General features: G+C 40.1%; 1 protein-coding gene across 3 annotated transcripts; it reads right to left on the reverse strand.

The window, feature by feature from the left end:
- Positions 1-2,132: 2,132 nt before the first annotated feature.
- Positions 2,133-24,849, reverse strand: SLC25A24 (solute carrier family 25 member 24). Of its 3 annotated transcripts, none has more exons than XM_080407215.1 (11): positions 24,530-24,849; positions 13,582-13,708; positions 12,973-13,060; positions 12,387-12,498; positions 9,582-9,740; positions 9,112-9,264; positions 7,876-7,983; positions 7,425-7,592; positions 6,135-6,285; positions 5,268-5,460; positions 2,133-2,434 (listed from the first exon to the last, which is right to left on the reverse strand). In XM_080407215.1, the coding sequence occupies exons 1-10, from the start codon at positions 24,713-24,715 to the stop codon at positions 5,282-5,284; spliced, it is 1,431 nt and encodes a 476-aa protein (XP_080263341.1). In that variant the 5' UTR covers positions 24,716-24,849; the 3' UTR covers positions 2,133-2,434; positions 5,268-5,281. The 3 variants fall into 3 exon arrangements, with proteins under 3 accessions (XP_080263341.1, XP_080263340.1, XP_080263339.1); XM_080407214.1 differs by lacking the exon at positions 2,133-2,434 and adding an exon at positions 2,972-4,928; XM_080407213.1 differs by lacking the exon at positions 2,133-2,434 and having other exon boundaries at positions 2,972-5,460; positions 24,530-24,848.
- Positions 24,850-26,705: the final 1,856 nt, after the last annotated feature.

Below are 26,705 nucleotides of genomic sequence, written 5' to 3' on the forward strand. Positions count from 1 at the left end.
GAGATGTTCAGAGCAACGGCGTTTGTCTTCCCAAGTAACCATCACCCATGCTGCAGCCCTGCTTTCCTGGCGATGGCTGAGCACCTGCCTGCCGATGGGAAGCGGTGAATGAATCCTTTGTTTTGCTTTGCTTGTGCATGGCTTTTGCTTTACCTATTCAACTGTCTTTATCTCAACCCACAAGTTTTCTCGCTTTTAGTCTTCTAATTCTCTCCCTCATCCCAACGTGGTGGAGAGCGAGCCAGCCAGCTGTGTGGTGCTTAGTTGCTGGCTGCCGGCTGGGGTTAAACCACAAGTACATACTAGACTCCTTATTAATCCTTTAGCAAAACAGATTCACAGTCTAAGAGCTTAGGTGCACAATACTCACATGTTTAGTTAGTTGCCAGAACACAAATAATATTTAGTCTGGATTGCACAAATATATCCGAAGTATTTTTTCTACCCTTTTTCAGACACCAGGATGGCTTAGAAGCTACACATAATTCACACAGCAAGACTGCCAATATTACAAAAATCATTCTGTGTTGAATACCCAGTTCTCACCAATTACGTTCACCACAACATACAGTTTAGATCACTATCTTGTTTTAATGTAAGCCTTAAAAGCCATCCGTAAGACCATCCAGACATCAGAAGTGGAAGCATTTAAAAACCACAGTTCCTTACATGGCAAATAGCCTGCAGGTTAAGACATCTTTGGTATTTTAGTATTTTATGTGTAGCAGCATCACATACTCAATGCACTTCTTGCCCACACCATATCTAAACTTCAAATATTAGAAGGGAAATAAAGATGCCAATACCTTCTGCCACATACCAACAACTGCAGCTCACTCCGAGGTCTGAAAAAGACAGTAAAGAACAGAAGGCACCTCAGCCAGGGCCTCTGAAAGCTAATCAGGGTCCCCAGGCAGGTCCACAGCCAGCCTCACCTGGGTAGTGCAGCAGCACCCATGTTCGGTGTTCTTTTGCAGAAAGGAAAGCTGCCGAGCGGGTTTCAGTACACAGCGTTCACGGTGGCGTTTCCACTAGCAGGTGTGCAAGACTGCTTGGGCCTGGGCTGGTGCCATTGTGAGGAATGGCACTGCTGCGGCAGGCGTACGCTGCCAGGAAGCCCATCACAGTCAAGAGGGAAAGGCGCACATTGGCAGTGCTATTTTACATTCCAAGCCATTTCTGCAGTGTTTTCCAGTGTTAATGTTACTGAATAGTAGTCATGCCCTACATATCTTGAAGGGAAAGCAAGTAAGCTTTTCCTTTCCCCTTCTGGGCCTCATAGGTATAGGCCTATGCTCAGGAAAAATCATTTGCTCAGGGAACACCCAAGAAAAGCGAAGATTTGTTGGGGATCAGTTTGGACATGGATGCACAATTCCTTTTGTTAAATTACTGGTGACACTACATGATTTACATCCTCTCCATGTCTCTTGTTTCTTTAACTAAAGAGGCAGTAGCAAGTTGTACATCAACATTTTTCTCATATCTACAGGCACCATCTTTGCATACATTTTGAAAAATATTAAAATACCTAGCAAAAAAAGATAAGATACAGAGGAAATGTGAAAGATTTTTCAGGACTGTAGAATTTAGTAAGTTTCAGGCTAAACAGACAAAGGACAAAAGTAGTCAGCAACCTACAAATCTGTCACCACTGATTTAAGAACTCAGAATGCACTATGGAAACTCACTATTTCAACAGATTATGAAATACATTGGCGGAATACACTAAAACCTAAAGGAACAAGCTTGAAGAAAGGTTGAGATGCTTGCTTAGCATTCTATTTCCCTTAGTCAACACAACAAATTTCAAAATGATAGTAAAAATATTTTTTGTAAGGGAGAGATGTATGCTGTCCCAGAGTGTTTGTCCGTATGTTTTTACTGCCTCAGTATTATTTTAACACAAGCTGCACGTAGTTGCAAGCAGTTAGAAATAACTGTACTATATGCATTGCAGATCTGAGCTGTTTCAAAAGCCATATGCGCTGCCCGTGTAAAAACTCCTATACATCAAAAAAGCATCTTATCAGGACCAGTCTCTGATAAAAGACTGTTGAATTCAGTTTTCCAACGGGCTAACTTGAAAGCAGTATTTTAAATACCTGTGCTACATTGTGTAACACTTTAGATTTTCTTTTTGCAGGGCAGGGGTGGGGTGGGGATGGGACACACAGGACACGGGACGGGGACAACAGGACATGACCATTTGGACATCTTTGAGAGCATACCTTACCACTTGGTCACTATGAGAGAGATCATTCACAGCTCAGCCTTTCCAACTGCAGAGTACTTCCAGTTAAAAACATCCTTGCCTCGCGTAACGTGGAATTTCAGATGCTTCATTTAGTCAGGAATCACACACAGAGCATCTACCTCGTCCGTTATTTAACAGGAAACTTCTAAATCTTACAAGAACTGTTTCTGCAGGAATCTGAGACAAGAAAAGCCACTCTCATTTGTTACAATTATCTTTAACATCTGAAGTATTGGTGTGAAAAACTCCCAAGGAGTTGTCAAGGCTGACTACTGAGCACGGTTTTAGCAGGACAGCCATGCTACACATGCAGAGTAAATTAAGTCAATTATCTTGAATGGATTTTATATTGATTTTTTGACTAAAAAGTAAGATTAACATCAAAGCAAGATAAACACTATATACAGGCATGTTTGTCCTGATTATTAAGAGTTCTGTCACACAGCATACACAGAAGCAAATCATGGTGTAATACTGTTCAATGAACAAACAAAAATGTTAAACATTATGTGATCTTCCATTAAGTGATGAGGCAGCTAAAGTTTTAAACAGAATGACAATCGACTCATCTCAAACTAGGCTTTTAAATATCAAATAGAAAAGCATACGCTAGTTTTTTAGATAACTTACCTTTAGTTTTTACATTGAATATTATACATAGAAGTGTTATCTGTCTGTCAGGCCATGAAAAAAACATCAGTACACTCAGCCAGATAAGGAAACAAAGATTTATTAGAAACTGGCAGTTTTATAGAGCTAAGAAGGTAAACATACTTTTAAGAGACAAAGAATACACAAGTGAACAGTCATCATAAAGGCACATAATGAAAAATTAAATTTGAAAGACCCCATCTTTTCAACCTTTGAAAACATTATTACCATCATTTTCAATACTCACAATGGCACTTGTACACTATAAACAAAATGGAGCAAGTCTACAAGACAGACACTGCTGAAGTCATCTCTGCATCACACACACACACTCACATTTGTTCGTTGGTCACAGTCAAACAAAATGATTGGGAACTGATCTCACAAATCCCACAAAGATAAAAGAATCTTGATAAAGCCAAGAAACATTCAGATCAGAAAGGCATTGTACATATCAATGATATGGATAGAATGACTTTTTGGTGGGTGGGGGGTGGGGGGGGGAGTTGTTTGGTTTTTTTAAGGTGCGATGTCCAAGGTTTCCCTAAAGGGAAGGCCAAAAGACACAGCTAAAGCTGCCATTTTCTGAAGTCTATTAAAACAACATTTTCTAATACAAATGTTATGGAGTTGTTATATATCAGTTTATGGAGAATAAACACCAGCCACGGAAGCACTGAACACAAGATTTACATCTGATTGCTGTTTGAAAAATATGGCCCGAATAGTATGTGGAACACTGAGGTTCAGACAGCTATTCATGTTTGCTTAACAGAGGGTGGGGAAAGACCCTTAATAACCTTATAGGAACAAAATTCTTCCTTCAGTAACCCAATTTCAGGAAGTGGCCTAAGAGCAGCTGCTTTTAGAAGGTCAAGGTAAGGATAATCTCAAATTTACAAAGATTAAAACACCACACATTGCAGAAAGCAGAAAAAGCATAACAAATGAGTTCGGCAATAATTGTTACTCCATTTCAGTGTTCAGGCCTGAAGGCAACTGAAATGTGGCGCACACACATGCCACAGCCCCCAAAAAGAAGTCACTTTGCAAGTACCTGTACATGGAAATACCTAACTTTCTGCATTGAGGAAGTGCTGCTTTGTTTTTTGAGGAAGAGCTGTTTCTCAAGCACTAACAAGTTCTGTGTGCATGCTTTGCTTGCTTCTTAACGTCAATCTAATGGGCACCTGAGATCAGCAGTCCCGTTTGGTCACCTGGACAAAACGCTTCAGCATTTTACTATCTGAATTTCACATACACAGCCAGTGTGCACAGAAGACTGAGGGAAAGAGGATTCATCTCACATGACAAACATGTAAAACTTTTACATAATAATGCAGTCCTCCATTGGCTAAAAGAACATAGTGGACTGTAGCCCTCTGAGTAAGGGAAAGAATGGAGAGTCCAAAGTGAGAAGTGTTTTGCTCCACAAGACAGCTATGATGAGCTCCGCTATCGGCTGTATTACAATCACTATCAGCTTAATACTGGATCCTCCACCCCATTTTTACATGGCAACTTGCACTTGTATGGAATGGATCCAGTAACCAAGCTTCTTCTGCTTCTGTGTATTATGATCCTGTAAAACGTGCAGCTGTAACCCAAAGCTGGTCACGGTTAATGATGCTAACATTTAAAAGTGTAGTGAAAAGCAGGTCTAGTCAAGCAAGTTATGAAAAAATCACTGATTGTATTACAAAAATACCATGTAAATTTGTTTGAGGTATTCTGATACCACAGAACAGCAGTTTCTCAGGCTCTTACACTTAAAATAACAAAAAAATTAGCCTGAAGATGAAGGCAATGGGCTACATTTTCATGTGTTATTCCATCCATGTCTGTATCTAAAATCCTATTTCTTACAAATGTAACATTAAGTCTTCAAAAATAACAACATTAAGTGCTTACTTCTAGGCATGCAAAATGTTGCCTGTGAATTGCTTGAGTATAGGCAGCGTGACAAAACAAAAAGTCACTTTTATATATTCGGTATCAAGGCAACATAAACTTCTCCTACCTTTGGTTTGATCCAAGCCAAATACACATTTAGAGAAGACAAATACAAAAACAAAAAGAAGCCAATGAGTAAAATATGCATGATTTCCTGAAAATATAAACATATTGCTGATTTAAAGACAGTTTCTTGATTTTTTTTTTTTTAACTCAGTGACATTTTAAAGTGCAATATAGGTATCTGTTTAGAAATCGTGAACTAGAATTTAAGGAAGTTTCTTCCCATTTCAGGGCAAAAATAGAAGCTGCAGCATCTCTCCACAAAGATCCATCTCTAATTTGGAGAACAGATTACTTGAGAAATCATTTTTGTTTGGTGTTTCCAACATTAGAAGCATCTCACCTTTTTCCTTCATTTCATGCTATTCCCAAATTCTGCTTCATTTTTTCATATACAACATAGCTGATGCTGACAGCTGGAAGCACTTTCATAAAATTAGGGGCTATGCCCCTATAAAGTCCTCTGATTCCCTCTGAAGCAATAATTCTTTGAAAGAGACCGACCATGTTTAGCTGTGGACCTCCTTCCACTGAGGCTAGAAGAAAATGATAATGCGTTATACAACAGTTCTAGTAACATTAAAATTCTCAAGCAAGTATCAAACACCTGGGTGGTAAGCCTACTATCATCTCTAGGGCCACTGATTAAAACGAGTCCTCAAAGAAAGGAGATCTCTTTAAATTCAGACATTTGAGAGATGTGTCTAAATCCCACTGAAAAGATTTATCCAACTACATTCCTTTGGAACCTAGGCTCCTATCCTTAAGACTCTGCACAAACCTATCAAGCAAAAATCTCAGCTGTGAAATTGTCTTTACGAAATGTCCTCTAGAGCAAAAATTGCCATCTACCTTCACAGGATGATGCAAGCCTTTTTCATTTTACCTCTAAAATTTAGGAAACATTCTAAATTTTAGAAGTGTTCCCAGACTATGACAGGTACTCTATGCCTGGTAGTCTTGTATGGAATGTGGCTCTCAGATCACACAGAGCACTAGCATCTGAAATGTTACATTTGAATTGAGTATGCTAAAGAACAATGTTGGGAGTAATAGGAAAATGGGACCAACGTTAAGAAGGATTTTCCACATAAGTTCTTGGTTTTTCAAGTTGGGGTTTTTTTTACTCCCATGTCTCTGCTACAGCTATCCCAAATGATACAATTTTGATGTGACCACACAGAAACACTTTCAGTACAACAGGACTCACCTTGAGCCTGCATGCGTGTTCGGATAAGAGCAAGAGGGTAACTGGCTAACTGCCCACATGTACTGGAAACAGTACCACATCCCAACAATACAAAAACACCTGGGTTAGCAGAGCTTGATGCATAGTGTTCTAGCCATGTACTCTTTAAGAGCTGCCAAGACACAAAATTAAATGATAAGACAAGAGATCTGCGTTCAAGAAAGTAAATACATCTTCATTCATAACAAATCTTATGGGCTCAATCCGGCAAAGCACCGACCTCACTATGCCAGTCCTGCATGTTTACTTTTGAAGTGCAGAGGTAAACACCTTGGCACGGCACACAGGTAAGGACTTTAACTAGACTACAGCAGTTAGTGCCTAGAAGAGAAATCTTAAAAGATCCAGCAGCAGGAACAGTGCCTATGTTCTAGACTTGTTAACACTTTGTGGGGAGGAGGAGGGAAACACAACTCAGCACCCCACAGGGTGCAACAAAGCCTTGCACAGCTGTGCATATCACCCCATGCAGAAGCAAGGATGCAAACTTGTAGAAAAGAACACCCATACTGCTTTGAAAACATTTGCTCAAGCAATTCTGCTGATCAGCACTGCAGTGTCAAAAAAAGATTTGTCTAGACTAGAAAAAAAATGATTTTGTGCATCTGGGCTACTTAACACACTTTGAACACACAGCACCTAAGATAGGTAAAATATTTCAGTTGTTGATGGGTGTAAGAGGTACCAGTTCCTCTTGAAAGGAAAGACAGCAGTGTTTCAGACTGCTCAGAACAACTATATGTCAGCCACAAAGAATTCTGGTGACATGCACAGACACACAAGGAATTGAAGTTACTACAATCAAATTATAAATCAGAGAAAATGGCAAAAAAAATGGATTAAGTATCATAAATGCAGGGTAAGTAACTTAATATGAGTATCATACCAGGTTTTTAAGACCTATATTTGCTATAAAACACATACATTCCAGTCCAACAGGGTTAGTTAAGTATGCAAGCACACTGTATCGCCAAGTTCTATATAATCCTGCTGTATGAGATTTCTTGTTTGGTGCTGTTGCATGTAAGGGCCCATCAGTACAGGTACTCCCCCAGGAGGGGCAAGGGGCAAACAAAGAAAAAAAAAAGTCTAGTAAGGTTAGTGGAATTTCTCATTTGTCTACTCTAAATTGATGGCAACCATAATACTACAAACACATTACAAATCTAACGATACAGTACTCTAAAGAATACCTACCCTTTGTGTAAATTAATTCATGAAAGCTACATGCATTCAGTGATCTAAACTCACCTCATAAACTGCAAGGTCAATGCCAGCATAAGGTATTATACCCAAAATATTAGGAATATAGCCTTTGTAGAAGGCCTTTACACCTTCTCTTTTTAAGATCTTCTTAGCACAGTCAAACATCCCAGAATATTGGCCTGTTTTACCCACAGCCAATCTGGTCTTTAAAACCTAAAGGGAAAAAATAGTAGCCTTAGTTACATACGTATTAATGTATTTTATAAACAAGGGAAAACACAGTAACTCTCTGCTTATTCCTTTGGAACTGCTTTGCATTTTTCCATTTTAAATTTCCTTTGTGATGACCACTGTTGTTAGCAGTATAAAGTAATAAATTGGGATGTAAGAATATAGAGGAATTCCTACGACACTTTCAAGAGCAAAATGGGTTTTACTTTAGAAAGGAACCAGACATTTGGCAGTCTCCAGTGGAAGCAGATTCTCTGTTACTTACCTCCATGGGATAAATAGAAGTTTGTGCTGTTGCTCCAGCCAAAGAACCAGACACAAATCTTTCAACAGTGCCTAACTTTCCATCATCCTTAGTGAGTATCTTCTTATACTGTATAGTTAAAACAGATAAGTATCACATGCTTTTTAGTAGGGAAAGAGTTACTACAAGAGGCAGGAATACAGTACAAAATGTCTTTTCAAGCTGTACTCACTATTTCATGTATTCACAGTTACATTTACTAACCTAAAAAATTTAGCAGTACACTCACTGCAACTCTATGGACACAGATTCTCAAGAATACAATAAATACTCCAGCCTGCAAAAATTCTTTGCATTAAACACCTCAGCCACCCGGTACATCAGTACTGTCAGGTATTCTACAAACAGCCAACACAAGGGTACCCCATACCATGGCCCCCAGACAGAGGGGCCAACCGGAATCCCTTGCAGATCCAGTTCGCCAATCAAAGAAAGAAAGATCGATCAACTAGCATGTTCACAGAGACAGTTAGAGAGCTGTACAGACCATGTCATTCAAGACAGACACCATCATGCAAGAATGGGCCATCAGCTCCCAAAAGGCAGAGCAAGAGTAAGGAATAATGTGCTCAAGGTTACTCTGTGGCATCGAAATCTGCCATTCAGTCTTGCAATATCCAAAAGTTTACTTGAATTTTTGTTGCTTTTATTTCATAGTTGTACAGAGGTGTGCAGTACGTTCATTAAGTCTTACCTGAGGCACTAGAAAGCCCCACAGAGGAAGAATAAAGATCATTCAACTACACCAGAACGAGAGTTCATTTTACAGAGCAGGATTAGTCCTTAACATGATGCTTAAAGCTGATTCAGAGGTAAATATAACTCTGAAATCCAGGATGAGGGCATCTTACATAGCACCATGATATTTGACTTAAAAAGAATCCTGTAAAAGTTCAGCAAAAAACATGCAAAGTTTTTTGGTTCTTGTCTGTTCAAAGCAACAGATTAGATATTAATGCACTACTCCACATGAAGCTATTATGCAGGCTGCCATATGCTTTAAACTTTCCTCCAGACTTACTCTGCTTATAATACCAAGTACTCTATTAACAGAATAGACTATTTCCAATCTGAAAGCAACTAAATTACTATGACAAAATGCCCACCCATGGTAAGAACTCCTATATAACACAACAGTGTAAATAATGAACAGTGAGAGTGATATAGTATTTTATTTACCATTACTTTCATTCCTACCTGTTCATAAGCCCAGAACTTAATAGCTGTTTCAGGAGCTATTTTCACAACATTTACACCATTTCCCCTCCAGAGGGATCGGACACCACCTTCTTTCAACATTTGCTTAAAACCACTGGCTATATTCATTTTGTTTGATTTTGAACCATGAACCTAAAAAAACCCAAAGTCACAGTAAAGAACAGTGCTCTGATCAGACTGTAAAATTGCTTAAATATATAAATCGACAAAAATACATCCACTACTGAAAAAAATTTTAGTGGCACAAGTATTACAATATTTTGTTTACACTTTTTCCAATATGACTATGGAAAAGACAATTTTTATGAACACAAAATATGGAAGTTGTCTAAACATAACTAGACCTCCAAAATCTAGATATTTTATTTGGCCACCAGTTTTCTGTAACAGCTCTCTAAAAACTCAAGTGATACATGGGAAACTAAAAGGTTCTTGAACACTGCACCTACCTGCATCATCACTTTAAGGCGATCTAATGGTGCTGTACCTGTTCGAGACACAGCACCAGCCACTCCTCCTGCCAACAGCTGTTTCCACCACTGTCCAGTCTTTTTCTCTTCCTCCGTGAACTCATCTGGAACAGTCAAACTATCTCCTATATCCAACACCTATTAAAATCCAAAGTGAAGATGTGCAAATAACTATCTCATTCCATCATCTAAATTTTATCAACAGTTCTAATTACAAATTAACCTGAGAATATGTAAACAAAATGCTCATTAAAAATAAAAAAATCTCTAATTTACGTTCTATAATTAACATGCTATGGATTGCTATTTCTATTCATAGAATAGCAACTTTTAATGACTTCTACATAGATATTGAATAATAATACCACAGACCCACCATTTCAAAGACTGCACCATCATCATTAAAGATTATGACAAATTTCCGCCTTGAGTATGGCCCAAACAAAGACATTCTGTCATGATCAGTAGACCTTTACAGTCAGCACTAAAGCTTAAATGCTTATATGTTGCAGCTAACCTTTCACCAGACAGCGTTCTGGGATTAGTTTGGTAATCTCCTAAGGATGCTAAAAAGAGATTTCTCTCTCATGGTAATTCATTCACACATATGGGAGATATCCCCTTCCTGCCCCAACATTTTAAAGTAGCATTTTTATAGCTGATAAGATTGTGATAGATTGGAATATTCTACTTGTTTTAACTGCTGTGTATTATCTTAAAAAATGACAAGTTTGACTAATGCTTTATACATTTTCTTATCATCAGTTATAATGAAAGACATACTGACGACTCTTCAGCTATAAAAGTTTGAAATTTCATTGAGGTGCATGTACTATTCAATTTGATCAAAGACGACCATGACTGTAGGCTTTAGTGATAAAGCTGTCCAAGACACAAGACAATGAAATCTCACATACCACTTACACATGGTCTCTGCTCTTCATGTAATTTATAACCAAAATATATGAGAACAAATACACTGTAAATAATGCAAAACCAATATTATGCATAAATTAAACCTATAAAGAAGCAAGAATGTTTTAATGACTGGTAAGTACTGACCAGAAAGTGTGTTAACTGATGAACTCTTTTTAATTACTGTTGATTTTAATTGTAGACACTACGGCTCTAACTTACAATGTGTTCCCTATCTGTTAAGTAGGCAGAATACTGTCTTGGTCATTTGGAACCAGGAACAGGAGGACACAGATTATGGATATAGCCACTGGACAAAACAGGCTAAGTACCAACTATTCTGGATATTGAACATAGAACAGATTGATTGGAAAATCCTTCCATCTTTCTGACATTTATGGTTTACAATTAAGGTGTCAGCAGTCATTTTTTATGAAATCATAAAAAAAATATCAATCAGAATTCTCAAAATATAAATTCAGTGTTCTTAAGAGATATTATGCATATCTACCAGGGTTTAAACCTTGTGTCTACTGAGCCCTAGACACAACTGCAAAAAAAAGGTTAATTTGAGGGCGTTTATAACAGAAAGGCCATAGCTATCAACTCATAGTAATTCCATGCCAATGCAGCTATCTGCTTGGAAGAGTCTGACAGCAATTAAAATTTTACAATAAAAACAAAATTAAAAGAGCTGTCAATGCCAGCCAGGCATGTGATGTCTCACATCTGCTCTTATCTGAAACACCAGCTGTGCTGCCGTATAGCTGGATTTCGCTTGCTGTGATAACTGGGTCATCAGCTGACTGTAACACTGAAAGATCACAAGAGACTTCTAAAATTATTTCTTGGGAGTAATAATGACATTCCATAATTAAAAAAAATAAAAATATCTTATGTTTAACGATAGTAATATGAAGCACTTTAATAAAGCAAAGAAAGGGGTTTTCTTCCATAAGTAATCTGGGACCGGGACTATTTGATATCATAGCAGTACTCTAAGTGTTTCCTTCAGCAAACAGGGAGCTATGTCCCTTTTGGCAAGCATTTCTGAACTGAGGTTGTACAGTGTGGAACACTCAAAGCTTTCAGATTTCATAAACTGTTTTTTATCATGGAAATGCTGACTAATCCCCAAAGACATAAATGGCCTCCCTATGTTCAAAGAAATCTGTCTTTACCTAACTTCATGGATTGCTCCTATAACCTACAGGAAGGATATTCAGCTAAAAGGATTACTATTGGTATACACTACCTTATTATTTATTCTTAAAAGTCAGTCACTGAGCTGGCAAGAACTCCATTCAATAATAACTAAAATAATTTATCTACAGCCTATTGCTGTATATTCTGTCATTCTTAAATGAAATTCTATAGCACAAAAGAGTATGAGAACACATGCACAGAAAATCATCGCTAATGACAGCGGCGATTTTATGATAATAATAGTTACTATATAAATACAAATACTGAACAAATTTCAACATAAACTTAAAATGCTTCAATAATTTGTTTCAACACATCAAAAGCACTGAACGTAAGAATTTACTGAAATTTGAAAAGAAAAATATTAAATATTGTATTTATCTTTCTGTGGAACATCTTCAAAGGAAGAAAAGGACTGCTTCCTAAGAATTACTGATAATTATTGGCAAAGTTTAGATGAAGTTCTTTGCTCAGAAGAAACTCACGCAACACTATCATGCTTGTAAATGGGGGAGTGTGAAGTGAAAAGGAAACCCAAACAATTTTAAATACACGTATGCTTGAAATGTAACAACTGTGAAGCTGTCATACTTAATATCACAAATTAACACAGCAGAGATGAGCTTAAAAGCTGCCCCAAGTTAAAATAAAAGTTGAACTTACAGTGGAATGTTTCCAATATCTAATTATTTCCTCAATGTCTGTAGCTGGGTTAAACATAAAATGATCTCTCCACTCATTCCAGTCAACTGTCATTGTCCCATCAGCATCAATACTGAAAAGAAATGGAACAAAACTATATAAGGAAACCGTAGCAGGGATAGGTTTTTGTTGTTTTGTTGCTTGTTTTTTTTTTAAATAATATTCACCATCACATCAGTGACAACTGACTAAATTGCACGTGGAGACTTCAAGGCTGAATCTGCCATGGCCTTTCAATACTAGGTTTTACCTATCCAAGGGCATCCGGCATATTCCGTTTAAAAACATAATATAATGCTTCATTCTATGAACAACATTTACAGGGAAATGAGGTAACATTCTCCTCCCAGAATCAGATGCTAAGATAGTGATTAGACACTATCACCCAAGAACAGATTGAATGTGAGAATCCTTAGAAAGGCACCACTGAAGGAACCAACACCTTTCAAATTTATAATCGCGTTTATCCTGTTTTCTGAATTATAAAAATATAATAATAAACATTACAAAGCAGCTTAAAAAACTTTCAGAAATTATGATTTCTGACCTTTGCAGGATCTTTTCTGCCTGTTTTTCTGAAATGCTTATACCCAATATCTTGAGGGACTGGACAACTTCTGATGCTTCAATTTTTCCTTCAGACATTAAAAGAAAGATGATACATATTTAAAACATGGAGCTTAATAAACTTAGCACCTTGGAGCTCACAAAGTACCATTGTAACACCTACATAACAGCAAAGATAATTTAAAATCAATTTAAACACAGACAATACAGCTTGATTGTCTACTATAAGGACTGAGTGAAGATAAGTACATTAAAATCACGCAACCAAATGGGATGCAAACATTCAGTGAGCTAAAAACTGTTTTATCTTTAATAGATACTTTGAAACTTCCTTACAGCTTCTTCATCTGGGGAACGAAGAGCCCCAGATCAACAGACCTGGAAAATAATAAAAAGGAAAACAAGACTATAATAATTTATTACTTCAATCTATAGTAAACTGTAATTATGAACCTATTAAGGAAAAGAAACAAGAGCTCCATATTCAGAACTATTTGTCTCCAATTTGGACAAAGAATATAATGGAAGATAAATTTTAATGCCGTTTCTTCGAACCATGTTTGAACAAATAAAATAAGTCAAGGCATACCATCATTGTTTTTGTCCAGGCTCTTAAATGCCAGCTTCATCTTTTTCTCATGATCTTTAAGATACCGCATAAATTCTTCAAAATCTAGCTGTCCATCCTGGTTAGTGTCTCCAGCTTTAAAAATTTTCTGTTGAGGAAAAATTCAACATTTGACTTTTCCAAATTACAGCAAATCACAAAGCAACAGCAGCACTGCACAGCACAGCCCTGGCTTTAAGAAAAGCATCATATTGGTCACTTTGGGAGTCAGACGAGGAAAGCATCTAAGCATACACTTCAGAGCTGTATTTGTTTTCAGAATTTAACATATTCTCAGTATTTTCATAAAGAGAGAAAACACTTGGCAGCAAATTAGATATAAGAAAGCATTATTTATTATTTACATAACTTTCCTATTCAAAGATTTTAAGATTTCTTACCAGCACTGGCAAGTTACAGCTACAGATATCAAGTATTTGTGAAGGAGGTGGGGGACAAGACAAAATCATGAAAGAGAACAACTTAAAGCTTGTGACTTTACTGGTTATACATGAAATTTTTCAATATGTCAGTAAAATTAAACAAGTACTATCTTAACTATCCTCTTTAATCCAGTTTTCTATTAATTATAAAGATAATAATACAAATATCAATTAACTATCTAACTGCTGACCAAAAAAATACAGAGACCTTGCCTGACCAGCACTTCTACCCTCCAGGGTTTGAGAAGGCAGAGCTTTCTGCTTCAAACTGAAACCCTGACAAAAATTTAAAACAACCAGCAACAGACTTGTTAGCTTCCAATATAGAAGCAGAAGTTAGCTTCCATTTTTGCACTTTTCCTAGTAACTATCCTGCAGATAAGAAACATCTACCTGCAAAATTAACTACGAGATGAATGCATGGTATACAATCACCAGCACTGCAGGCAACAAGTCTGAAATAGAGCCTAGGCATACACTTCTCCATCAACAAAGGGCCAGAATACTTAACTATCTTTGTGTGTGAAAACATGCTGTTTAAAAAAGGGAAACGACCAGCCCCACCAAGAATCAGCCTGTAACTGCTGAGGCCTGTCTTCAAAGGCAAAGCCCCTAGAAGAGCAAAGCACAGGCTAAACAAGCTCTGCAGGATTTATTAGCTTGGGCTTTATGCCACAGCAAGGGCTGCTCCACGCAGGGAGGGCTGCAGGGCGCAGCAGGGGCGAGGGGAGGCAGCGCCCACAGCACTCGGCCACAGGCGCCTTCCACAGCACTGGTCTTCCTCTGGCAGGATGCGGCCAGGGAAACCCACCCCAAAACCCTGCTCTAGAACACAAGATTTAAAGGGAATTATGCTCATCTTTTCCTTCAGGCATCAGTCTCTGTGTTCCCCCCTCAATGTGTGAAATCCTACAGGGCAGCACCCTGTACAGACGGACAGGAGACCAACCTGACAGCACAGTCTCTCCATTAATTTGCCCTAAGTCCCAGAGCCACTTCAGGGCACACGTAAAGCATGTGCCAAAAATTCTTCCAAATATCTTCCATTTTGCAGACCGCCTTGCGCAACTCTAGTTTCTGAATAAAATAACTCTCAACAAGATTTGCACTGCTGTTCTAATCTGCAAAATCTGGGTTTAATCATTTTGTTTACTCCACTATAATTTGTAGAAGTCCTCATAAGACCAAAGTCCAACAAATTCTAACCTACAGAAACTAAACATAAAGGAAGTTGAAAACTCTGGTGTATTTGTTGCAGGTGTCTGAAAAAAAAAATGAAGACAACTGAATACATTTATGTTGCCTCCTTTACCCCTCCGATCTCTCTACTAAAAGAAATGTACTTTAATGTTTAACATCAAAACCCAAAAATCTGTTAAGATTATCATAGCTTTCTCAATGGAAGGGAGGAATATGATGTGGTACACCACAGCGAAATAAGAAGCAAATTATCCAACTCTCATGATACAGCAAGTTATGCACAATAAAATCAAGTTACCGCATACTCAGATAGAGGTGCTTGGTATCAGCTTTGAAAAATACTGTTCTTAGTATACTCATGAGTCCAGCTTGATTGTCATTTCTATTAATAACCTTTCAATAAAAATATACTCATCAATTCAGTTTCATGCCCTTGCCAATAGGGTTAGGGCTGTTCAGAATTTCCCATTACAAAAAAAAAATAGTTTACATTTATTGAAGTTTATGGATGCATTCCTAACCATGACCTTCTAACAAGAAATTAAGAAGGCTAATAGACTAATCATTAAAAAAAAAAACCAATTAACAAACCCAACAACAAAAACCAAACAAGAAAAACCCAAACCAAAAGGCACCATTAAAAATTAGTCTAGTTGTAAACGTCTACTCCTCAAAGGCATGGCAATCTCAACCCATCTTGTACTCCATGCACGGCACCTCATACAGCAGGATCCGAGCATCGGGTAATATAAATATCCAAGAGGTAATTTATGTGGCAGTCATACACACCCTTTGAGTGAATTCTGATCAAGACAAATTGTTACTATTCCCTACTGTTACCTGAACTACAGAAAGAAAAATGTAGAACAAAGCAAGTGTTGTTCTGGCTTACTGACATGGCAAAATTTCAACTACATTCTAATTACAAAACCTCCATGGCTGAGGATGATGTGAGCCAGAGAAAACGGAAATTCCTAGGAGGTTTAGTGAGCTGGAAATTAGTGTGTCTGTGAAGGGGGGCACTGTTCATTTCGTCCACCAAACGAGCAGATTTTGCTCATTTGCAACAACTAGAAAAGGGTAAGCACAAACATACTCTCCATTCCCTGCTTTTGTTTTTACAGTTATTTTCTAGACTTCAAGCCAGCCTCTGCCACTCTCAGTGCAGCAGGACAGCAGCGTCATGGAACAAAAACGTATGCTTTGCCTCAGCAGGCACATGCATTTTTTCCTCACATTACAGATCTAAAAGTTCATACAAACAAAAGCTTCTTGCTGTCTATGAAATGTATAATTACGCGAGTGTTAAAGTTTCAGAGTAAACCCAAGTAATTTGCAAGTTTGTAGAACAAACAGGAATGCTGAAAGGAGCTTGTCTTCCACTTGGAGGGTAGAAACTCCCTTGTGGGAGGTTATATACTCCATGGACATAGCCAGCAGGAAGACACGCACTTGATTCTCTGGGGAGCCTGGCACAGTAAGTCCCAGGTACAAACAGCCCGTTCACAGCATCAAATAATAAATCATGTTGGAAGGAACCTCTGGAGGCCATTGAGCACAACCCCAGCTCACAGCATGTCTGATTAGATCCGGTTGTGCAGGATCACACCCAACTGAGCCTTGGATATCTCCGAGGATGGAGATTCCACAACCTCCCCAGGCAACCTGTTCCAACATTCAATCACTCTCACTTCAGTTCAACAAGGAATCCAACTCTGCTGTTCTGCATTTAATATACCACCAATTTTTGCAGTTACAACCACTTGTCACTGTGCTACTTCCTGGTTCACCAGCTTCGCTGATGGAGGAGAACCAGATGCATTTTCAAATAGGCATGCTTACAACAATAGAGCAGGAACCAACCTAGATGCCAGTCCTCGCTTGGAAGTCCTGGGAAACAATGTTCAGTGTGCCTGCCACGTAAAACCTGCCATTTCTTGTTACTGACCTACTGTGGGATCACCTCACCTCACCTTTATGTAGGCCCAGCCCCAAGAGGAAAATGTTTATTTTCAAGGCGTGCCATTTTTGTTCTCATTGTCTAAAAACTTTAACCCCAAGCAATAAAGATAATTCACTAGATAAAATGAAATGGTGAACACAAAGAATTGCTAATTACTGATAGATACAGGAAGACAGTTTAGATGATCTTTCCTTTTAATGCCATCCGCTTTCAGACACACTGACTACAGTGTTCCTGTGCTGACCTGTTTGGTCATGACACTGCTGCCTTTTTAACCTTTTTTTTTTTTTTTTTTTTTTTCCTCAAATTCTGCTACTTCTGGGTTTTTTTTCTGCTGGGTATTTTGTTAATACAGCTGCTTTCAAAGTCCTGCACAGCAAGGCAACACCAATGTGAAAGGCCACAAGTAGACCGAAACACTGAAGAATTTTATTTTTAAATTTCTGAATTATATAAAGCATTTTGCAGTGTTGAATTCCTGCTCTCCCAGAAGACCTCTTTATTTGGTGTGGAAACTGAAGCCAGCAGGTCTGTTCAAAAGAAACCAAAAAAAAATAATCAGAAGAGTTATAGACAAGCTTTATACACACCTAAAAATCATGATGCTCTAAGTGGCCTGATGAATTATTAGATTACTCTGTGCCAAAGTTATGAACTTCAGTACATTCATAGCTACAATGTAAAGACAGAGACTGTGAGACAGTAGAAATCTTAATGCTTTTATGTAGACTTTTCTTTTAAATTCACACAAATAATGATACTAAGTAATATAAAAACTAAAGTGTATTGTGCGTAAGCCTTCACATTCTGGTTACGAAACTGAATTGTATGTGAAAGGTGGGTCTGCTCAGTGCAAATTATTACCAATAATTTATTCACTAGCTTGTTATTTCAGCTTATTAATGTAATGCAAAGAATATTTAAAAGGAAGTGATCCATCAAGAAGTTACTGGGTGTTTCTAGCTTCATATCATGCTATCTACAAGACACAAGTGAAAAAACAACACCCAAAGATACATAATTGGTACAATTAGCAATTCCTTACTCTGCAATCTATGACTAGAGTTCCATAGGGCACAGTTACAAATCTTGCACAGAGAAAACACCAGCACGACAGTAAGAACAGCATTCTGTCCCCAGACATTCACAAATTTCACATTTTCTTTTAAAACCAGAGGCACTACATATAAAACAAATCATGGTATTTCTTTCTCCTCTTCTCCCCTTTTTCTATCCTTTTCCCCTTCACCTCCAAAATAATTAGTGCCAGTCATTCACCCAGCTCTGCATTCTACGATTTTAAGTTATTAGACTGTAATCTTATTGGAAGCCAAATTCAGTTACAGCTCAAGTATACACAACTCTTCTCTCTTTACTGGGTACATACACTACAAAACTAAAACCTAATGTTGTCCTTTTCCTACCCATACCTGCCAAGACTACACAAATTTATGACATACAACGATAACCCTGAAATCAGTGGTGAAGATTAAAGTCAGTCTTGTCAAACAGCATCAGTTGGGAGATAAAGCCAGCATAAAGGGAAAGGGCCTGAGGATATATCTACATGGCATTAGATCCCAACCAGTGAGTCCACATAACACATCAGCGAGCTAGACTGCCACTTTACCTCCAGAAATCCAACACAACACTGCATGTTGAGCAAAAAAATAATATGCACTGCCTCCAAAGATCTCCCGACTTGTTCAAATGCTGCATTCCTATTTACTCACTTCCCTCCCAGAGGATACTATCAACACGTAAACAGTACCCAAGCAGGCTCTTTAAACCTTCCAGATGGACAGACATTAAGAGTCACCCAATCCAGTACAGCAGACTTGCACCCTTGGCAGTAGCAAAGACGTTGCTGTCAACTGCAAAGCTTCCCCTTCCTGTTCTTTGTCCTGAGCACCACTCTTCCCTGCAACAGGAAAGCACTAGCAGCGATCTTCTCGCTAGTCCATTTCAGGTAATAGAATCTCTATAAAATGAGCCTAAAAAGGAAGAGATGCAAGTCATGCGTATGCTCTCCAATATGCCCTGCAGAAGCCGCTCGCTCAGAACTGGGATAAACTCTCTCAACTCACAGCTATGAATTAGATTCAAAGAATCTGAAACAGCACAAATGGGAGATACAAACTATCCTTTGTACCTTCATTCATCATTCCTTGCAAGTTAACACCAGTATTTTTGACTTTGAACATACTTGGTAGACTGACTTTTTCCATTAAATAAGACTACTCGGCTAGAGGCATCCTCACCTTACAGTCACCTTAAAAGATTTACCAGTTTACCTTGTTTGTTTACCTGGGACACACTGCTGCCTCAAGACAGGGATTTGGCAAAGTATTTCAACATGCAGTTAAAAGATCTTCCAGAGGCAGAGGTGCCCATATTTAGTGCCTGGCATTCTTGCACTTTGCAACAACAAGAGGAAGAATTATTCATTCACTGTGCCCTGTCACTGTTCAGGAAAAAAAGCTATCAAGTCAGTATTAAAAAAGTCCATTTTATTTCCTTGGATGTTTAAAGTGTTATGAAAACAAACTTACATTCATCTTGCTTTCATATGGAGACTTGGAGACTACAGCACATACCAGTTAAAAGCTTCTGAAGTTGTACACATTGAAATGAAATAAGCAAGAAACATTTGCTTACAACTGAAGTCAGATGTATTACTGAAGATGTTTGTGGTATTTCACAATTGAGTCCCCATAATAAGACATAACTGTAACACTATTATGACCTGAAAAGCAAAGCTTAAAGGAACTAAGTGGTTCCAGTCTTCCACAATCACATGAGGTGACATCTGTTTTAGTAAAAAAATAACCTGAAGATGATTGTCTACTCTAGATCTACAGTACCAGTTTTTGGCATACTATTAAGGTGAGAGAAAGCTTAATGTCACAAAGAATGACATACAGACATGAAAGTGCCGAAGTTTATAAGACTGTGAATTTGGATATTACGTATAATGATTTCTAAGAGTAGGTACTGTGTGATTGAAAATGCCCATGTTTCTTCTAAGAAGTTGCTAAAATACTTTTTGTATGTTTCTGGCCAAGCTACAACATAATGAAGAGGGTTCAGTTAACTTGGTATACTAGCCTTCCACGTAAGGGAAGTTACCAAAATTAAGAAAAGTGCAAACATCTTGTTAAAACAGCAGAGAAACAGTCAAGGACATATTTAGCTCAGTCACTAAACAAGTGACTTTCTGGACTAAGAACAGCTACGGTAAGTTCAAGCTCTGAAGCACTATCTAGCTGTAGTTTCTAGGGGCCAGAGAAAAGCACAAAAGGAAACACACACCTGACCCTGTTCTCACCCACAGAGACACAGCCCTGTAACACAGCACAGGGGCCTGCCTTGTCTGACAGAATTCTGAATTTTCTTTGGTTTCAATGCAGCAACACACTTCAAGTGTTCTGAGTATTTTTAGACTTTGTTGGACTAAAATTTTCATAAACACAGTCAATTACTCTAAACAGACTGTATTCTGATTGCTCAGAATTTAGTCTCATTAGGCCCTTTTTCCACCACACAGAGGTGTCTCATCACATTGTTTCTTTATCTAAAGGAGCCTTAACACAGCCAAAGACTTATATCAAAACCTGACAGAGAGTCAGTCCAAATAAGATCACTACACTGTTTCCAGAATGTAGTTATCTATTTCAATAACATATTTCTACTCCTAGCTCCAGGACTCACTGTATAAATAGTACCTGAATTTGCGTGCTTGGCTGTTCCTACCGCACACCAAAGCTTGAAATGCAGAGTTTGCCTCCTACAGGTTTACTCTAAGGATTGATTGCAACAGAAGAAAAGGGTGAACAAAAATAGTACTTCATATAACCACTCTCACCATTTATGGTACTCCCGCCTAAGAGACTCACAGCAATCTGAAGACACAGGATGAGATCATTTGATCTGATCCCAGCATCTATTTTGTGTCTCTACTGGACAGCTCTGACAATCAAAGTGACTATACAATAACTGTTAGTGTCGCTCATAAAGTGCCATTTGATATTGCCACCACACTGAATTCCTTCTTCACAGGTGTTGACGTATTATGTCAGGAATGTCCTGTAAAGCTTTGCAAACTCACCCATTCCTGGCGAGGAATATACTACAATATAAAACAGGAGTTATCCTGGCAGCCTCCAAGCAGCACACATTTTGGATTTTCCAGTGGTTTACTTTTGTCTGTCAGATACTGAGAGAAGGCAGGTCAAGTAGAACACAAAGTCAGGAGCTTCTGTCACATTGTGCTGTGATGTCTTGCCATGAGGAAAAAAAGAGTCTTCCTTAGAGGGACATGCAACCTACCTCCAAAGCTTACATGGTTTCACATCAATTCTCATCTAATCTACAATTACTTCACCTAAAATGAGTGTCTCATCATACATTAAACCGCAAAAATAACTTATGAGAAAGGTGAAATAAAAAGAGCATACGAGTAGTCTATTACTCAAATAAATAGCAGCTTTGCGTCTTTTAAAGGCATGCATGTTCCTTCTAGAGTGGAATTCCATTTCAAGGAAAAGAAAAAGGAAAGTAATATTAGTAGAACATATACTAATTTATACTGTTGAAGATGAGGACTGAGGAGGAGTCAACTGACTTTGCAGCAAAACACAGTAACACTCACATGGTCCCTTACCAGGAGTTAGCCAGCAAGCAGCTGTGCCCCCCAGAAGTACAGTGACCAACACTACCACGTACGTGGATTTCATCCCTGCAAGAGTATTTCTGGAAACCTAACCCAGACCTGGACCTAGAACATAACAACAGCACAAGGCCTGGGATCCCAGCCCAGTCATGAGGCACCAAAGTTTACTCCGCTTTAGGATATCCCAAGATCTGCCCACCCCACGGTACCACTATGTTGGCAGGGCTGAGCAGTTCAGCAGCTAACACTGCCACATCGTGTAATACTTGATCTCATTAGTTAACAGTAATTATAAGACTACTCCTGCCTCACCGAACACAAGGATCATGATTCAATATCTGACTTCATTAATGAAATACCTTGTAAACAGACAGTAAAAAGACATTTTATTGAATTCAACATCACTTTAGAGCTTGAAGTGGGAGAAGGCAGCCTCAAGCTGGAAAAAAGTACAGGAAGCAGATAAGCTAGGTAAAGACAAATCTTACTGAAGCTCTCTTATTATAAGAAGTCTAGTTATTAACAGTTATATATAACCAATCTAGTTTCTAGTTCAAACTGTGCCCACCACTAACTTTAAAATAGCGAGTACCTAGAAGTTTCAGTGCACTCCAACAATTCTTCCACCCCTCTCAAACATGCAACATGACTCATGGCTTATTTTGTTTACTCTGTGTTTCTTAGGCAGCTAAGGCAGCTAGTTCCTGTTCTCCCTTACATCCAGGTAAGGCTAGCTTATCTCTATTGATTTCACAGGTTTCACTTCCAGTTTATCCTGTAGCAACTGAGAAGAATTTCATAGATACTCAGATGTGCACTATTAATGAAAGGCATCACATCAATCTCAAGAAAGAACTTGGAACTTCAATTCCACGTTGCTCAAAACTTAAGAGGCGCACTACTTGTGTCTCAGGGCTGTCAGTGAATTATATGGGAAGATCACCCTCGTTAACCACCAGAAAATGAACTGGTCACCTGTTCCCCTGTCATCCAGTGTAAGTAAAACCCCCCAACTGTTACAGTCAAACTGGTACAACGGGTTTTCAACAATGTGTATATAACGTGTGACTGAAGTTTGTAACTAGCATGTTCTTAATACTAACAACTGTCCCTCCTTTATACACCAAAAACTGAGAACACAAAATGTATTTATTGTAAAGATGATTTTGACCAGAAGCAGGACCGAAGTGAAAGCGTGCTTACATTCATACTCTCACATAAGCATCACTCAACTCAAAAGGCCTACCAGATACTTCTCCCTTAAGTATATGAGACAGAGGTAAAATAGACACCAAATAATGAGTCCACAGGAAAGAACCAGCAGTGTTCCACAATTACTACAAGGTCACTGAAACTGAATTATTGCCTGTCTTAACACTGCAGTCAAAATTTAAGTTCACTTTCCTGAACCTCTTTCAGAAAGTATGCAATGGCTAGTACAGGCACAGCAGCAGAATGCCATCCAACCATTTATACTGGAAACAAAGAATAGGACTGTTACGGTTATAGGTCTAGCACAGACCTCAGCTGTACCTGTTGTGCCTAACCAAACCTATGAGTGCTTTTTTCAGTGCAGATTCACCTTACCACACAAATACTTATGTCTACAGATTTGAGCTTATATTTATATAGAGCTTATAAACTATTATATAATATAAAATTAAACAATTTTATATTCTGATCCCTGGGGATTGCTGAAAACAGCTAGGAAGGAGAAGTTTCGCTTTTGGGTACAGGTCAGATTTGCTAGTGTAACTCAGCATTGCACTGGAATGCTTGATGACTCAAGTTTTACTGACTTGTGAGGTCACAACATTGATAACAGGGGATAAAGGAATGTAATAGTCCAACCCAACCACTGCAGAATCCACAGCACAAAGAGACTATGCTGCCTGCTTCATCGTTTGATGGCCGCTGTTACAGGTGTGCATTTTTAAACAGAAGGGCCTCTTTATCTGACACAGCCCACACCAAGAAGATTCATTTCCATGTCTGTGTGTTTGTGGAGACCTAGCTTCAATAACTAGCTCTGACACCACAAACTACCGCTACACTGATTTACTTACCTGCTGCCCAAAGCAAACCTTAACGTACTCTGACCTAGTTTACACAAAGGTGGTGTGACAGCCAAAAGTTGTAAATTACCATCCTTTATCATGCTGGAGGAGGAATAACGCTATGCGAAATCATGCAACACTGAGTCAAAGGAAGTCAAAAGTGGACGCGCGATGGATAAACCCGGCGGTGCGCAGCCAGCAGCAGCACCGCCGCCAGCACCGCTCGCCCTTGGGACCCCCCAGCCGCCCGCCCGCGGCGTGCCCGTACAGCGCGGCCCCTGGAGCGGGCACGGCGCCCCGGGAGGGACGAAGGCAGGCAGGCCCGAGGAAGCTTCGCCCAGCAGCGGCTCCCGGCTCCGGCGCAGCCCCGACACGCCGCCCCAGCTGCGAGGCCGTCCGGGCGAGCCGCGGCCGGGCAGCGCCCCGTCCCTCACGAGCCGAGCGGCGCGCTGGGGCGGTCAGGCCGCGCCTCGCCCTCCCCACGGCCGCCGGGGGGGCACCGCTCGCCACCGGTTTCTCCTCCGGGAGACGGCACCGGCGCGAAACCGCTGAAGACCAGGGAAGGGCCGCCGCCGCGCCCCCGGCCCGCTCTTACCTCCTCCGCCTCTTTTCCCAGGGGGATGCCCATGGCCCGGAGGCCCGTCTGGAGCTCGGCGATGTCCACTCTCCCATCTTCGTTGAGGTCCAGCTTCCTGAAGAGGTTAGCGTAGCGGGAGTCGCCATCCCTGCTGCCGTCGCAGGCGGCTGCCGGCAACGCGAGGCCTCGCAGGAGCTGGAACATGGCGGAGCAGTGCAGTACGGGTAGCGGGACGCTCGCCCCCCGGCTCTCGCGGGCTGGGCGCGGACGGGAGGCGCCGCCCGTGCCGCTGCCAACGCCCGCAGCTGCTCGGGGAGGAGCCGGCCCGGCCCGGCCTCAGCGGCGGGGGGGGGGAGGAGGGCCCTGGGGCACGCCCCGCCCTCCCTCCGCCTCCTGGCCGCTGGGGCGGGAAAGCAGCTGCTGAGGGAAAAGGGCGGGCCGCAGCCCCTCGGGCTCGTTCGCCTCTCCCTGCCGCGCAACGGTTGTATCCAGCTAAACGTTTCCAGTACAAGTCCAGAAATACCGACAACGCTGCAAAAGACCTAATTTGGACACTTTGGCTCATTCTAGTCACCAGCGGTTGAGGTCTGGGTTGAAGCTGTGTGAAAAGCCCCTTGTCTAGGGGCAGCCCTTGGCCTAACTGAACAAAGACTGGAAGAGGAAATATTTTGTAGCTTCTTAATTGCTTCATAAATAAATCAGTTGAGTAAATTGAAAAGGACACAGCTGGTATAAGAACAAATGGATAGAAAATGTCAGCAAATAGGCTGTCTGTGACAGCGCTGCAGTAAAAACACGAACCACTGAATTGAGTCGTGCTTTCCTGGTGCATATTCATTCAATATACAACCACGGAAAGCGCATTTCAGCCTTATAGCAGGAGCTTAGCAGCCTTGCTCAAAAAGTAATTGACAAAGCTAATACGCTTCATTGTCTGACGATAGACTAATTGGTGTTTGAAAAAGGGGCCTGACACTACTATGACGTGCATACATAAAGACTACCAGATTATGTTGAAGGTTCATTGAATGTCAGAATAAGTGGGATCTCAGAATAAGGTGGGAAGGCACCTCAGGGAGTCTGTAGTCCAAGGTTCTGCTCCAAGCGAGCTCAGCCATGAACTCAGACCTGGTTACTCAAGTCTTTATTCAGTCCTGAAGCCTCCAAGGATGGAGACCGGACAACGTCCCCAGACAGCCTGCTCTACAGCCTGGCTGTCCTCACAGGGAGGAATCTTTTCCCTTGTGGTCCACTCAGAGTTGTTCTCATTTCAGTTTGTGCCTGGTGTCTCTTACTGTCCCACCATGCCCCACTACAACGACCCTGACCCTGTTTTCTTTATGAACTCTCTGTGGGTACCAGGAAGGTGGAGGCCTCCTTTTACATCTCCACAAAGCTTTCTTTTCTCCCTGCTGAGCAAGCTCAGTTTCCTCAGCCTCTCCTCACAGAGCAAGTGCTCCAGCCCCTAGGCACCTTGATGGTCCTTTGCTGAACTCTCCAGGTTATCCATGTCTCAGATATTGGGGAGCCCAGAACTGGACTAGAGTGTCTAAATACAATCTAGCTTGTGCAGAGTAGAAGGGGATAAACACTTCTCTCCGTCTGCTGGCCATGCTTCTGTTAATACACCCCAGAATTCTGCCAGCCTAGTTTACTACCAGGACATACTGCAGGGCCATGCTCAGCTTGCTCTTTGCCAAGACCCCAGGTCCTTCTCAGCAGAGCTGCTCCCTACAGCCTGTATAGCTGCAAAGAGCTATTCCTTTCTACATGCAGTACTGCATGTTTGTCCTTGTTGAAATTCATAAGGTCCCTGTCACCCCATTCCGCCAGGCTCTCTGAATAGCAGCCCTGCAATTGAATGCACCAGGTGGTCCCCCACAGTTTGGAGTCATCTGGAAACTCAAGGAGCGTGCTCTGCTGCCTCCACTTAACTGACAAATATGTTAAACAAGACAGGTCCAAATATAAATGTTACTTTGTTAGTACAGCTAACATTGTGTATTGAAATAGGCAGAGTCTGAATATACTTTACCCCTTTCTGGAATAAGGACAGCAAATGTTGCTGAGGTGACTGCATCCCAGCAATGTAATACTGCTAAGTAGCATGGCCTTCGATTCTGTTTTTCTACCCATACCATCATCCTTATGTCTTTATCTAATGAAGTACAGCAAGTGCAGCATTCTCTTTTAT

Source organism: Falco punctatus, assembly GCF_963210335.1.
Source record: "Falco punctatus genome assembly, chromosome: 11".
NCBI lineage: Eukaryota > Metazoa > Chordata > Aves > Falconiformes > Falconidae > Falco > Falco punctatus.